Genomic DNA, 16627 nt, shown 5'->3' with positions numbered 1-16627 from the left:
TTTTTTTTATTTTCTGAATATACTTAACTAGACTAACGTGAACATCCTCTTGTGCGTCATAAAAAAACAAAGCTTCAAGAAAGAGAATATGGGTGTAAAAATGGATGTATTTTGCATTATTATGAATATTGTTTTCTAGCTTCCCTTTCAAATCTGTCATTCTTAATTTACTACTTAACTGCTGGTCTCATATGTTCATAGGACTTTTGGTTAATGATCTTGTTCTTATTCTTATATGCATTACACAGTTGATATTTCTCTATTCTTTTATTTATTTACTAATTCACTGTGAACATACATGACATATCCACTTCATATTTTTGGTGTTAACTTCTTCCACAATGGATGAAGTGATCTTTTAAGAGTAGTTAATTGTTCCAGAATCACTTGTACATTTAAGCTTTCAGTATAATTCTTTAAAGCCTAGGTGCATCGATTCAGTACCTCCCTCTTTAGAATTAAAGGCTTTGTCTTTTCACGTACAGTATACACTCTGCAGAAAACAGTATGAAAACATAACTGATTCTTAATTTTTTAAATATTTTCTGAATAGCAGAGTCATGTCAAATTCAGGCTTACACATTACAGATCAAAGCTTTATTTTGAGAATAGCATACACTGCATTAATGAAAGTAATGGGTCATAATCAAGTTTGGCAAGTAATAATACCCTTTCTTATATTTTTTCTTTTTTTTGCATAGCCAAATATCCTCCTTTATTACAATGAAAATTCCAAAATTGTGATAAAAGTTCTTTGATGACATGGCTAGTAAACATCAAAATACCCCATCTTTCAAACCAGAAAACCAGGCCTCTGCGCATACCTGAATGTTAGCGTTGCATACTTACAATTCTAACCAATTTATGTTGTGGAAGTTGTTTATATACTGTGCATACATACATATATACAGTGGTGTGAAAAACTATTTGCCCCCTTCCTGATTTCTTATTCTTTTGTATGTTTTTCACACAAAATGTTTCTGATCATCAAGCACATTTAACCATTAGTCAAATATAACACAAGTAAACACAAAATGCAGTTATTAAATGATGGTTTTTATTATTTAGGGAGAAAAAAAAAATCCAAACCTACATGGCCTTGTGTGAAAAAGTAATTGCCCCCTTGTTCAAAAATAACCTAACTGTGGTGTATCACACCTGAGTTCAATTTCCGTAGCCACCCCCAGGCCTGATTACTGCCACACCTGTTTCAATCAAGAAATCCCTTAAATAGGAGCTGCCTGACACAATGAAGTAGACCAAAAGCACCTCAAAAGCTAGACATCATGCCAAGATCCAAAGAAATTCAGGAACAAATGACAACAGAAGTAATTGAGATCTATCAGTCTGGTAAAGGTTATAAAGCCATTTCTAAAGCTTTGGGACTCCAGCGAACCACAGTGAGAGCCATTATCCACAAATGGCAAAAACATGGAACAGTGGTGAACCTTCCCAGGAGTGGCCGGCCGACCAAAATTACCCCAAGAGCGCAGAGGCGACTCATCCGAGAGGTCACAAAGACCCCAGGACAACGTCTAAAGAACTGCAGGTCTCACTTGCTTCAATTAAGGTCAGTGTTCACGACTCCACCATAAGAAAGAGACTGGGCAAAAACGGCCTGCATGGCAGATTTCCAAGACGCAAACCACTGTTAAGCAAAAAGAACATTAGGCCTCGTCTCAATTTTGCTAAGAAACATCTCAATGATTGCCAAGACTTTTGGGAAAATACCTTGTGGACCGATGAGACAAAAGTTGAACTTTTGGAAGGCAAATGTCCCGTTACATCTGGCGTAAAAGGAACACAGCATTTCAGAAAAAGAACATCATACCAACAGTAAAATATGGTGGTGGTAGTGTGATGGTCTGGGGTTGTTTTGCTGCTTCAGGACCTGGAAGGCTTGCTGTGATAGATGGAACCATGAATTCTACTGTCTACCAAAAAATCCTGAAGGAGAATGTCTGGCCATCTGTTCGTCAACTCAAGCTGAAGCGATCTTGCGTGCTGTAACAGGACAATGACCCAAAACACACCAGCAAATCCACCTCTGAATGGCTGAAGAAAAACAAAATGAAGACTTTGGAGTGGCCTAGTCAAAGTCCTGACCTGAATCCAATTGAGATGCTATGGCATGACCTTAAAAAGGTAGTTCATGCTAGAAAACCCTCAAATAAAGCTGAATTACAACAATTCTGCAAAGATGAGTGGGCCAAAATTCCTCCAGAGCGCTGTAAAAGACTCATTGCAAGTTATCACATACGCTTGATTGCAGTTATTGCTGCTAAGGGTGGCCCAACCAGTTATTAGGTTCAGGGGGCAATTACTTTTTCACACAGGGCCATGTAGGTTTGGATTTGTTTTCTCCCTAAATAATAAAAACCATCATTTAAAAACTGCATTTTGTGTTTACTTGTGTTATATTTGACTAATGGTTAAATGTGTTTGATGATCAGAAACATTTTGTGTGACAAACATGCAAAAGAATAAGAAATCAGGAAGGGGGCAAATAGTTTTTCACACCACTGTATGTATACTATATATACACACACACACACACATACATACACACTGTAAGAGGCTGATATTATATGTATTACATTTCCTAAGTATTATATTTATTACAGTCTTGTTTATATTATATTGTAGACTAAACAATATGTATGATTGGTAGTGATAAATTTTATAACAGCCCATATGTTAGAAAACATGACAGAAAACAACTTAAAAATCACAGTAACTAACACGTCAAGTTGCTGAGAATAATTTATTATTGTTAACAGTATAGTTAAGAAAATTTGTATAGACTATTAAGAGATTGTTTATATTGTATGCCTAAACTAAAGTGTGACATTTCAGAGATATTAATTGGTATTATAATTTTATAAGTAGTATACGACTTCTACATATACATAGGAATTTTACGTTTACTTACTTAACTAAGGGCAAAGTGAAAACAAATCTTTGAAAATTTCATTCTTTGACACACATGACAATAAATCAATAAGTATGAAAAGCATCCCTGAAGAGCTTAGTTAACTCAAAGAGGAGAGGAGGATTTTATGTCAAAAAGTAACAGCTCAGTATATTCTTATTAAGTGCAAATGCTTTAAAGCAACAGTTGGGTTGAGAGTTACTGTTGTATATAATAATAACTGGCTGCAAACGGTTTGTGAAAGTGGGTCGCTTCAGATTGATTAAGTAATTGATTAAGCTCTGACAACTGTCTGCAATTCTGCAATGGGAAATTTGATCTACATAATTCACCAAATGGGAGCTCCCTAAACAGACGATCGCTTGGACATTGAACATTCAAAGACACCAAAAGAACAAGACTGGGTTGTGACAAGAAAAAAAAAATTAATAAAACAATAAAAACCTGCTTTAAAGTCATAATGTGATGCCCTTTAGACAGTGGGACAAGGCTCAGTAATATTAACCTGAAAGTGAGGGGAGCTCAATAACAGTTTTTTGTACCCCAAAAAGTTATCACATTCTGTATTAAACCATAGCTTTAATGAAGCCATCTTCATAATGACTTGAAAGATCCTTAAGATTACATTCACATTAGCCTTTTGAGGAACTGTATTACAGGTTACTGCTGTTTGCGACACCTGTGATTATGTGGTAATACATAATAAAAATGTCTACCGTAGCTGATCCCTTCTGGCTGAACCAGCCTGGCCTCTCCCATCCATGGCGCTCTTGAAATACACAGCCTTGGGATAGTAGTTCCTAAAGGGGGAAAAATAAAAATAAAACATTTATTTTCATCATCAATTTAATGTCTATTGATTAAAGGTCTCATTTTTTCAAACTATCAAGCACCTCTTGCCAAAATACAGACAAAAATGTACACTTCCACTGCATTTTTCTTTGGTCAGTGACAAAGACTTCATTATACAATTATCATTACTCTCTTTAGTTTTGGGTAACTGCTCTGTTATACTAGGCACTGTGTTATCAACTGCATGTCCCTGCAGCAGTGAAATTAGGGACAAACACCTTATTACTATAAGGAAATAATTAAACTAAAAATCATTATCTAAGTTAGCACATGTACACTATACTTACACATACAGTAGAATTAATCTGCACTTCTACAGACTTGTCAAACACACGAGATTAGGACATATCTAACAGGGAAGGGATTATTAAATATTATGAGGAAAGACCGGAGTGTGAAACTGCCACTAGCCCGATTTTTGGTTGCCCTGGAATGGAGGAAGACAATCCAAGGATCAATGACGTCACTTCCACCAGAAACATTGATCATCCAGCCCTTCCACTTCCACTCTACAACATAAGTGCATTGACTACACAAAGTCCTCACCACGTTGGACCCAGCCTTCATGAAGAGCTTTTTTTTTTCGGCTTGACGTTGATACCGATGTGCGTTTTTGTTCTCTCTAAAAACACAATGCATTTTGGACATTAAACGTGGTTACCCACTGGTACCCCGAATCTTTATCTTTTTATTTTTCAATATTTTACAATACATAAATAATACTTTGGCTTGTACACTTTGAGAATAACATGCAAGTCAATGTTCTTTTCAAGTGTAATTATCTAGGAACTATAGACAGGCCTAAGGGTCAAGTACAAAGTCTTTTTTCTCTACATCACCAAACTATATTCTTCTTCTGGCTTCAGAGGGAGGCAGGAACAATAAGAGGGGTCCAGGACTACAGTACTGTTTGAGAACTGTTTGTAAATACTATTTAAATAAGCTAATCAAAAAGATCTTTTAGCTATCTGTTTTCGTATTTAACACCAAACTGTCATTTAGAAGTTCCACCTTGCTTTTCACCCTCTTTTCTCTGAAACATACAACCCAAAAATGGCTGAATTGTCAAAGACTCAGTAATATACAACAAATTCCCCAAGTGTTGAATCATGTGAATGATGAAAATGATACGTTCATTGCTTGTACAGATGATAGTATAGAGGGGACTGGGAGGTCTCTTGGTCTGGAACCCCTACAGATTTTATTTTTTTCTCCAGCCTTTGGAGTTTTTTTGTTTTTTCTGTCCACCCTGGCCATCGGACCTTACTCTTATTCTATGTTAATTAATGTTGACTTATGTTTATTTTTTATTGTGTCTTCTATTTCTCTATTCATTTTGTAAAGCACTTTGAGCTACATTTTTTTGTATGAATATGTGCTATATAAATAAATGTTGATTGATTGATTGATAGTGCAAAGCAAAACCATCATTTCCTTCCCCTTGTTTTTCCCTAATGATCGAAAGTTTGATCTTTCCCTGTCTACTCTGAGGTGAGTTTTTGGCAGCATTGGGTGAATAAATTATCTTATTTGTGAGGGACATTTTGCCAATTGAAAAATACTGCATTTCAGGATGGGAAAACAAGCATTCAAATGCACATTCATGCACACAATTGGCCCAATATGAGATGTCCTGTGATGAACGGGCACCTAATCCAGGTTTTTTTTTTTTTTTAGAACATTAGAACAATCTAGACGAGAACAGGCCATTCAGTCCAACAAAGCTTGCCAGTCTTATCCACTTATTTCTTCCAAAAAAACATCAAGTCTAGTTTTGCACTGCACTAATTCCCTTCATAATTTTAAATACTTCACTCATGTCACCTCTTAATCTTCTTTTGCTTAAACTAAAAAAAGGCTCAGCTCTTTTAATCTTTCCTCATAATTCATCCCCTGTAGCCCTGGAATCAGCCTAGACGCTCTTCTCTGGACATTTTCTAGTGCTGATATGTGCTTTTTGTAGCCTGGAGACCTAAACTGCACACAGTACTCCAGATGAGGCCTCACCAGTGCATTTTAAAGCTTGAGCAGAACCTCCTTGGACTTGTACTCCACACATCAGGGTGCTAAATAGCCTGACATTCTGTTAGCCTTCTTAATGGCTTCTGAACACTGTCGTGATGTTGACAGCGTAGAGTTAACTACTAAATCCCTCTCATAAGGTGTACTCTTGATTTTCCGACCTCCCATTGTGTATTCAAACCTAACATTTTTTACTTCCTATGTGCAATACTTTACATTTACTGGCATTAAATTTCATCTGCCCCAAATCTGCCCAAGTCATTCTGTAATGATATAACAGATTCCAGATTATTTGCTAATCCACCTATCTTGGACTCATCTGCAAACTTAACCAGCTTGTTACTTATATTCCTATCTAAATGATATATATATATATATATATATATATATATATATATATATATATATATATATATATATATATATATATATATACACAGTGGAACCTCGGTTTGCGAGCATAATTCGTTCCGGAAACATGCTCGCAATCCAAAACACTTGTATATCAAAGCAAATTTCCTCATAAGAAATAATGGAAACTCAGATGATTCGTTCCACAACCCAAAACTATTCATATAAAAATGATTAAGACAAAATATAAAGTAAAATACATAATACAAATTAACCTGCACTTTACCTTTAAAAAGAATCATGGCTGGTGTGAGTTTCTAAACTCATGTGGGATTCCACCCAACAGGAAGACACGCGGAAGACTGTCCCAAAGCAATCGCAGTCTCCCAGCACTGTAGCAGTTCGCCGTATAAGCGCATCCAAAAAGATCGCAGACATGCTATAAGCGCCTGTCGTCAATGGGTCATACAAGGAATATTATAAAGATCCCGCTGCAATAAATAACAGCGCTGTTGCTGTTTCAAGCTGAATAAAACTAGTGTTAAAGTACTGAGACTCAGCTTCGTGTTTTGGGGAGCAAGATGGGGACTCGCACTTCACAGCGCACACACACACAGTCACAATGCTGTAGTAAACAGAGAGACGCATGGGCGAGTGAGATAAGGAGAGAGAGAGACGCGCTGTAAACAGAGACGCGCTGGGCGAGCGAGATAAGGAGAGAGAGAGAGAGACGAGCTGGGCGAGCAAGCGAGATAAGGAGAGAGAGAGAAGAACCATCAGCTCAGTTGTGATCACATGACGCTCAGCAGACAAAGTGTATCCATACTGCTCATATTGCAAGACATCGCTCTTTTATCAAGTCAAAATTTATTAAAAATTTTTGCCTGTCTTGCAAAACACTCGTAAACAAAGTTACTCGTAAACCGAGGTTCCACTGTATATATATATATATATATATATATATATTATAAATAGCAGCAGCCCTAGCACTGACCCCTGTGGAACACCACTCTTAACATCAGCCAATTCTGATGAGGTTCCTCGCACCTTCACCCTCTGCTTCCTTTGTCTGAGCAAATTCTGCACCCATCTATGTACTATACCCTGAACTCCCACTTCTTTTAGGTTGATGCCCAACCTCTCATGTGGCACCTTATCAAATCCTTTCTGAAAGTCCAGATAAATAATATCATCTGCTTCACTTTGATCATATCCTTTTGTTGCCTCCTCATAGAATTCCAGCATGTTAGTAAAACTGACCTCCCTCTTCTGAACCCATGCTGACTGTTCAGAATAACTCCTGTCCTTGCCAGGTGTTGCTCAATCTTATCCTTAGTATTTCCTTCCATTAATTTTCCTGTGATTCATGTTAAGCTTACTGGCCTATAGTTGCTTGGATCTGCCCTGTCACCCTTTGTATATAATGGGATGATATTAGCCATTTTCCAGTCCTTCGGAATCTCTCCAGTGCACAGCGACTTCCTAAAATTATGTGTCAAGGGTTTAAATATGCACTCACTAGCCTCCTCAATAACTCAAGGGTAAATATTATCTGGTCCTGGTGATTTGTTTGATTTCAGCCTATTTAATCTGAGCAGCACTTCTCCCTCTACAATATCTAAATCACTCAGAACCAGCTTAGTAGTCTCATTTACCACTTGGAGGTTATCCACTTCCTCACTTGTAAAGACCTGTCTGTATATATTAATTCCCCTTTACTATTTCTGATGTACTTGATCCTCCTTGACTGTTCTTTTACTACTAAAATACTGAAAGAATCTCTTAGGGTCTTCTTTCGCCTTACCTGCTATATTCCTCTCCAACTTTCTTTTAGCCTCCCTGATATCCTTCTTAATGGTTTTCCTCATGGCCCCATCCTTTTTGTAAAAGATGTCAGGTTAGTCCCTGGACTAATCAGGCTCGACATGGGATGTTTAGATTAAATTTCAGTACTGGTTAATGATTTCATAAGGGATGGTCTTTCCATCTTTCTGAGCCAGTCCTTTTCCAGAGTGCACAAAACAACAGACTGGGGTGAAGGTTCACTTTTTTTTAGCATCACAATGACTTGAAGCATACAGCCAAGACAATGCTGGAGTGGCTGTAGGACAAGTTTCAAAGTGTCCTTGACTGGCCCATCCATAGCACAGAACATCTGTTGAGAGACATAAAGATGGCAGTTTACAGATACTTCCCATCTAATTGAATGTAGCTTCAGAGGATCTGCCAGGAAGAATGAGAGAAGCTGCCCAAATCTGGGTCTGCAAAGTATGTACTTTGAGTTACTGAAGAAGACTCAAAGCTGTAACTGCTGCCAAAGGGGCTTCTACAAAGTACTGAATTAGGGTCTGAATATATGAATGACAGATTTGAGCTTTTGAATTTGAATACATTTGCAAACCTTTCTGAATACATGTTTCTACTTTGTCATTATGAGTTATTAAGGGTCAACTGATGGCAAAAAACAGCAAATGTCTCCATTTAAAATTAAATCATAATAAAGTGCGAAGAATTTGAAGGGATCTGAACACTTTCCGAATTTACTGTGCCCTGCTGGGGTTGCCACAAATGTCAGCTAAAGAATAACTCTAAGCCAGTGACTTTTAACTCACAACAGAATGTATTTTAACTTGGGAGTATGAATTGTGACATTTGACTTTCATACACTAACATTAGGAAAGGCTGCACTAAGAAAATGCTGTGGACACTCCACAGCAAGGAGCTTTAAGTGGTGGACTAGAAATCAATCTGACAAATATGACACGTGAACTCTTGGTTGATAACTGACAGAGATCACATTGTGTCCTCGGTATGGGGAATGAGAAGATTAACCAAGTAGCCAAGACAAGAAGAAACTGAATAGCTAAATTTGTCTAGTAACATTTGCCTTTTCTATCTATCAATGCTAACATCTCACTTAATAGATTATCCTGCCGAAAAAGAAAAGTAAGGAAACTGAAGCCAAAATGGTTTTTTTTTTATCAGGTATGAAATCTGACAAGTGATGTTTACGGTGCAAGTCCCACATAAAAATACTGACTAGGCAGCCAAGTGTTGAGATGACAAACTCCTGAGCTCTTTGGGTTAACCTGCATCTAGGTAGTGCCCTGAGGGAGGGTTGCCACAATGTGTTTAATTCCCTTTTCTAGTTTCAAGAAAACTCGAAAATGTAGCCTAACATTCAATATTAAACTACCATATCACCCTTGAAACATAAAAGTGAAAAACAGCCGCACTGTTCTGCTGGCCTGATGGTATCCTACTCTCATGGACAGATTTATGAGCTGAATCATAAAAAATGCAGCAGCGCTCTTTCTTACACTTCCCATTTCTGCACTTAAGCATCATCTGCACTTTATCATTTTTATGATTTAGGAAAAGTGCCGGTGATATTTTCTTTCTTCAGTCTGGCCCAGTTCTGTCTCAGGAAATTTAGTGGGGCCCCTCTTGAGTTCTAGCAGAATATAAAACTCTTAAGAGTGTGTAACTTCATTTATGTATGCACGGATAAACAGCCATTAGAACCTTTTAGATGTGTTTAATATTTTAGTCCCTGCTCTCTTTATTAATATACACAACACTGAAATGTGACTAATCACTGCTTCATGAGGTGGGCTGAGGACTGAATAGTAGTGATTTGAAGGATTGTATTCACCTTCCCTCCAGTAAGCTTAAACACTGTCATTCATTTCACTTTTTATTTAGTCTCCTGCCTGGAAAGCTTTTAATCCTGATGCTTGGTAAACATCATACTAAAACTATTGCATGCCATCAGCAATTAGGCACAGCTCTGATTCAAAATCCTTTATTTTTTCTTTTCTTTAAACGCCCTCACCTCTGAAATGTTCCAGTAGACCAAAAAATATTTTCATTATAAAAATAATGTGGGATGTTAATCCATATCACTCTTTTGATTACTTCAATGTATATTTCAGTGAAGAAAAGATATAAACCTTACTTTATAGAGAACCTTTAACACTGATTTGTCATGAGCCAGAAGAAACACAACTACCGTCTCATGAATGGGGGAAGTTCATGGTAAGGATGAAAAACCTTACTTGCATGTAGCAAACCATTTATGACATCAGTCATGTGTTCTTGATGGCTTGTCTGCTGAAAACAAACATGGTGTTCAGTTATTCAGATCACTAAAGTTATTCCCCTGTGACATTACCTCTCAGTCTTGGTGCATTTAAGCAGAAGGCAGCAAGTTTGTAACATTAATAATTAAACTAGCTTTGTTGCTGATCAATAAAGATTTCAGAAATAAGTCTGCTGTGTATAAAAAAAAAACAGGATATTGAACTTTCTGGCAGATTTCCGCATTTTACTATATTGACAAATTTTAGCCTGTTCAATTAGGAGGATCCAGCACCTTAGGTTTAAAACCTGTTCTTGGTCTTTGTCTGCGTGGAGTGTTCCTTCAGGTATTCCCTGAATATTAGATTGATAGGCTATTTTAATTGGGCACAGTGTGAACATGGGGGTGTAAGTTAGAGTGAGTGGGCTCTGCGATATATTGGCACCACATCCACTGTTGTTTAATACATTGTAACACATGCAGCTCTGAATTGGATTAAAGAGAATGTTATGTTATACAATTTATGAAGCATACGGTACATCTGTTATTATGCAGGGCTGTGACCTAAAACACACAGCAGTCATTACCCTACCATTTACTAGACACTAATCCAACACGGCAGACAAATTAAAAGTGCAAAGCATACATGCTTACAGATTTCCATTCTTGGAACTATGGTATGTAATTAACTTCAGCAGAGTGACTCAAAGTGAGAATACTGGGAATATAACCAGTAACCTGGTTGTCTCCATTTATTTGCACTCACAGTGAGACAACTATATGGTCAAGAACAGCAATTTTCAAGTACTGTCAAGGCATTTATTTGTAAATCTGTCTTTAGTGAGTAGGTGTCTGTCCCAGCAGAAAACATTCATGAAAGAAATCAGTAGGCATGAATATTCAGTACAAAACATTTAATAAAATATCACATCTAATATACTTACAGTATATGGACTGTTTAACTTAATCTGGAGTGTTACGCGTATACGCTACGGAATTTGTACAATATGTAATTTTAGACTTAGCCCTCTGAACGTTCTAAAGTAAACTGAATTGAATTTTTTGACATATTTTCAGGGTGTGGCTATGCCTTCTCTGTCACCATTCACAATCCTAATATAGCATATGATGCCTTTTCTCCTCAATTTCATTGTCTTCCACCATTCTTGCTCCTTACCAATCAGTGGAGTAAACTACCTGATTCAAGGGACAAGAAAGAGTGTCTATGACTGTGGCCCAACGGATTCTTGCAGGGCACACTGGGAGTTGGAGTTTGGTACCACCCTATTGGGTTCTGTGGGGGACACCTGGGAGTGATTCCAGGTAACGCTGATTAGCCACCTGGAGCACTCCCAGTAGCTGAAAAAAAGGAGCCGCACTCCATTTGGATAGCCAGAGTCGGGAGGAAGAAGGATGAAGCTTGCCGGAAGAAGAGTGGACGCAGAAGGGCAGTGAGCCAGAGTCGGATGGAAAAGGATGAAGCTTGCTGGAGGAGGAGTGGAGGCGAGAGAAAAGAAGAGAAAGAGAAAAGAGTGTGTTTTGTGCTTGGTGCTTTGGACTGTGTTGCTGTGGGGAACGAGAGAAAAGCGCTTCCCCACAGAAATAAAAACGTGTGCTGTGCAACACTTGTGTCTTTGCCTGTCTGTATCGGGTTAGGGTGGCTGTACGCACCCTGGTGGTCCATAATATATATGTGTGTGTGTATATATATATATATATATATATATATATATATATACATATATACAGGGTCAGTCAAAATGATGTTAACATCATTGGATTATTTTTATCTCAACCACATCTTTCCCCTGATTTGACACCATGTGATTTCTGGAAAGGGGTATGGTGAAGGAACGTTAGTATAGCAGGAAAGTTCATGATATCAATGACCTGAAGGACAGAATACGGAATGTGGTCTCATCTAATCCCCATGAAATGTGTGTCCGGGTTTTAATTGGTACTATTACTCGTTGGTTTTTGTGTGTTGAACATGATGGTGAACAGGTTGAGACATTCCTGTAAATCATCTTGCACATATGAAGTATGTTTTGTGAATAAATTGTTTCCACAATTCAAATGTTAACATAATTTTCTGTATATTCATATATGTGTTTGTGTGTTCATATTCATATATGTGTTTGTGTGTTCATATTTATATATATATATATATATATATATATATATATATATATATATATATATAATATACAGAGAGAGAGAAAATGTGCAAACTCCACATAGCTAATAATTGCTTGAAGCAATGAGGAAGCAGCACTAAACCACTGCCTCACTGTGACTGTGACACCTGCAGAAGATAACTGTTTTACCTGAAATTGTGTCCCTGTTTTCCTGGCTGTATTGCAAGTTTTAAGAGGGCTACAAAGTTAAGAATGACATCTACCGCATATACTCACTTACAACTCAGGTCTTGAAACCCAAAAACCCCTCGAAAAATTGATCTTAAAACAAGACCCTAACTTATACGCCCTTTCAAAAATGCGACACTTAATTTTTTTTTTTTTTACATCTTGTTGCCTCCTCCGATCTCACATCAGTTTCTCAGACATATCGAATTTTGTTGCAGCAGCGCAGTTACCAATTTCTTTCACTGCTTCAACGGCGTTTAATTTAAAACGAGCCTCATATTTTCTTCTAATCGAACTCTCCATCGTAGATAAGGGATGCTCTTACGATAAAGATGTATGAGGAGGTGAGATACAAAAAACACAAATCAGTGTAAATGTTGCTTCAGAATAGTTCAGCTTTTACCGTGTGGTCACGTAGGCACAATAGGGAGACAGAGAGAGAGGTTAGGAGCACACACTCATACAGTGCATTACCACACCCACATAGAAAAAAAGGCAGTGAGCTCCGTGGTTACGCTCTCAGGTGGGTGTTAGCATGTCATAATCTCTTGAATCAATAGCATAAGTTTTTCTGCATTCGACTTATACGACCGACATGATAAAATACCAGAAATTATATGGTAAAATCAAGTCTCGACTTATCCACGGGAGAACTTATCCACGAGTGTATACAGTAAATGAAAGGTGACAATGAACACCTAAGATAAAGAAGTGTCTTTCACTTTTTCTTTAACAATATTGACACAACTTTAACAACTTTGAGCTTTTAATGACCTTGACAGGGAAGATCAAGTACAGCTGAGATTTGGCTTAACAGCTAAACCTTAAAATGTATGTGTAGTCATCACATTGGATGGTACAGTGTCTCTCCATGTCTCTCTGGGGTTTCTTCCCAATTCACCAAAGATGTCCAAATTAGGATAATGGGTTATTTCTAAATGGTCCCTACATGAGTGTGAGTGGGTACTGTGATGGGCTGATGCTGAACTGCATGTTATATTCATTGTGTAGGAAATTTCTGCAAGCCAGTTAATGATTTTTTGCAATTTCTGTTCATAGGAAAGAGTTGCATAATAACCGTGTCCTGAAAAATTTGCAGACAGACAGCACAGCAGTAGTCAAACAGATAGCAGGAATGTACATTGAGTCAATAACTTTTTTTTTGTGTTTCAGATTAAAAGGAGTATCAGAATAAAAGCTTTGCTCTGCAGGACAAAAAATCTCTGTCTACGCATTTGAAAGTTAGAATCAACCAAACTCCTTCTCCATCCTATTCCTGGTTTGAGCTGATGGATGATGATACTGATGTTCTTGTTTAGAAAAGAGCCAAGAAAAACCCTGGCAAGAAGCAGCTGAATTCAGACTTTAGCCAGACAACCGTCTACTCCAGTGTTCACAGATGGTTAGTCTAAGCAAATGTCACACACAGTTTCCTGCTGTCCACAGTCTTGGCAACACATGCAATGGCCAGCGCCTGGTTACACACACATAATTTCAGGCACTCACATTGTTGTTGAGTCTGTATATAAAAAAATAAGGTAGGATAACTTTTTTATAGAATTTGACAACTTATTTTAGAGATCTTAAAGAGTTTTATTCAAATCTAACAAAACAGAAGCATTACTAAACAAGTGTTTTCTTACATGACTGATTATGCCTGCTGTGGTATGCTTAGCTTCACCATTTTTGCAAGAAACCTTATTTTCTTACATGCATGTGAGCAATAAGTGAATAGAAGAAACTTCTGTTTCACTGAAAAATATGATCATTGTTAGATTGATTTTAAAAAGTGAGGGATAAACTTTATGAAACCCACAATAACCCTGGTTAAAATCAGATTTTTGAGCCACTTGGTAAACTTCCACAAACAAAACAGGTGCACCATCTAGTGGTCATTTCTGAGGCTTATAATGTAGCCTAATGCTATGCAGATAAGACAGGAGCCATCATGCTAAGGATTCGGTTCCTACTACATATTTACATATTTTAATAGTTTGTTCATGTTTTCCCTTTCTGTGGTCTCCATTTGAAATATGAATAGTACGAGACAAAAATATTTCATTTTACATTATATCCAACAGAATTCTTGAATGGTACCTTTTCGTAACTATGAAGACCTAGATTAAATTCCATTTTTATACCCAATATCCCCCTCGACAGTTTATAAAGTGGACTTCGTCCTAAGATGCATACCATTTAAAAGGTAGCCTGATTAGTCAACTACCTTATATGTTACTGCCACTTACTGGATCCACTGTATCTTTAAAAATGTTTGATTATGTATCACACTAAAGCTCAGAATGGTCTTCCAATAAATATATCCAATCCTGACACTGCACTGCTGTGTGTTCCTACATTACCCTAAAAATGAGGGCATCTGATGTGTTATGACAATCACTGTTCAGTGCAAAAGAACTCCAAAATGGGCAACACAAACATGTCATCAAATCGAAATACCTACTATGGAGCGCAGCCCAGACACAGACAGGCAGACACTGATGGTTTCAAACCACAGAAACATTTATTATACATACTATTTACAGTGTACCACACAACCCAGTACCATGCACCAAACACTCTTAAGTCCACGCCTCTTTCTCCAATGCCTCTCTCTCCGACCGCCTCCACTCCTTTCCTCCGAGCTCTGTCCTCTTCCACCCGACTCCAACTATCAAATGGAGGTAGGCGGCCCCTTTTATAGTCACCCAGGCGTGCTACAGGTGCCTCCCAATGAGCTCCTGCCGGCACTCCCTGGTGTGGCTGAAGTGCCGGCTGTGCACTCTGAAGCACTCCGGGTGTCCCTGGTTTTTGTCCCCCCAGCACTTCTGGGTGTGGTAGAAGTGCTGACGACCAGGGCTTCTCAGGCGTCTGGGTGGCCTGTGGTGGTGACCACGGGCCCCTATAGGGTTCAGCTTCCGTGTTCCTTTCCCGTGATCCCCATAGCCATCAGGGTGGCTCATGGTCCGGAGGAGGCATAATCTCTCCTTTGGTCCTTCCGGGCGTCCTGGCTGGGTACCACCCCCAGCCACTCGCCACACTCCAAAAATCCAAAATTTAAGCACAGAAACCACTACAAGGAAAAAGTCATTGTTATTATAAGCCGACTACAATGAAAAAAAAACATACAGGACACTCTGAACAAACTACAAGTCACATTCATCAAAAGAAATACCAACTATTTACATTAAGAAAATAAAAAATGATACTGCAAAAGGATCACTTGGTAGCACTGATGCCTCAGATGTTCAATGTACCAGGATAAGAATCTGTGCTTAGTTGCCCTCTGTGTGGACACTATGATGTATGTGCATAATGGAAAAAAAGATTGAAAAGAAAAATTCATGTAACGATTACAGGAAGACAGAGCCTAAACAATCTGACCATGCAGAAACTGAAAATATTTTTATTGCCTGGGATATGGAGACAATGCCATTGCAGTTTTGCCTTGTGTTTAGGGCAATGATAACTTCCTGGCACCAGGTCTGTTTCCTAGATTGCTGCAACAGTGTTTAAAGTTGCAGAAGAAGAATAAATTTGAATTCCAACCAAGGAAAAAATCTGGATGGACACTCCACATTATTCCAGTGATGTTACCAAAGGCAGTAGATGTACTGGGTCCTCAAAACTGGCTGAGTGACAGTGACAGTACTGTGTGGTGGTTCTTGCCTCTCATTAGTGATGATGGTAAAATACTCCACCTCCTGCTAACCCGAGTTGGAATAGGCAGGTTTGAGAGATAATAGATGACTGATATTGCAGTTCTGACTATAGTAAAATAACAAAAAAGTGCAGCACTGGATGGTGAAATCAGTCTTTTTGGTACAGGCACATGGACATTAGAAGTTTATTCACAATAAACCAGAAGTTGTATTCAACAATGACCCAGTAACCTTAGCTTAGATGTAAGCAGGGTAATGTTTGGGGTCGACCAAGTCACCCGACCATGGGGTATGCTAGACAGAGCCCCGCCAACAAACTCTAACCCTCCTCCCGCATCACACAAGGCTGCCATGTGCCTTTTAC

General features: G+C 38.2%; 1 protein-coding gene across 1 annotated transcript in view; it reads right to left on the bottom strand.

Moving 5' to 3' along the window:
• sardh (sarcosine dehydrogenase) overlaps positions 1-16627 on the bottom strand; it is a 249311-nt gene that overhangs the window by 111253 nt on the left and 121431 nt on the right. The window contains exon 12 of the mRNA XM_039762751.1: positions 3649-3732. Within this exon, the coding sequence (XP_039618685.1) occupies positions 3649-3732 (84 nt within the window). The remainder of the gene's footprint in view (positions 1-3648; positions 3733-16627) is intronic.

The sequence above is a fragment of the Polypterus senegalus genome, chromosome 9, assembly GCF_016835505.1.
Source record: "Polypterus senegalus isolate Bchr_013 chromosome 9, ASM1683550v1, whole genome shotgun sequence".
Lineage (NCBI taxonomy): Eukaryota > Metazoa > Chordata > Cladistia > Polypteriformes > Polypteridae > Polypterus > Polypterus senegalus.
The sequence above is the reverse complement of the archived record's forward strand: the minus strand, read 5'-3'. Positions and strand labels throughout refer to the sequence as shown.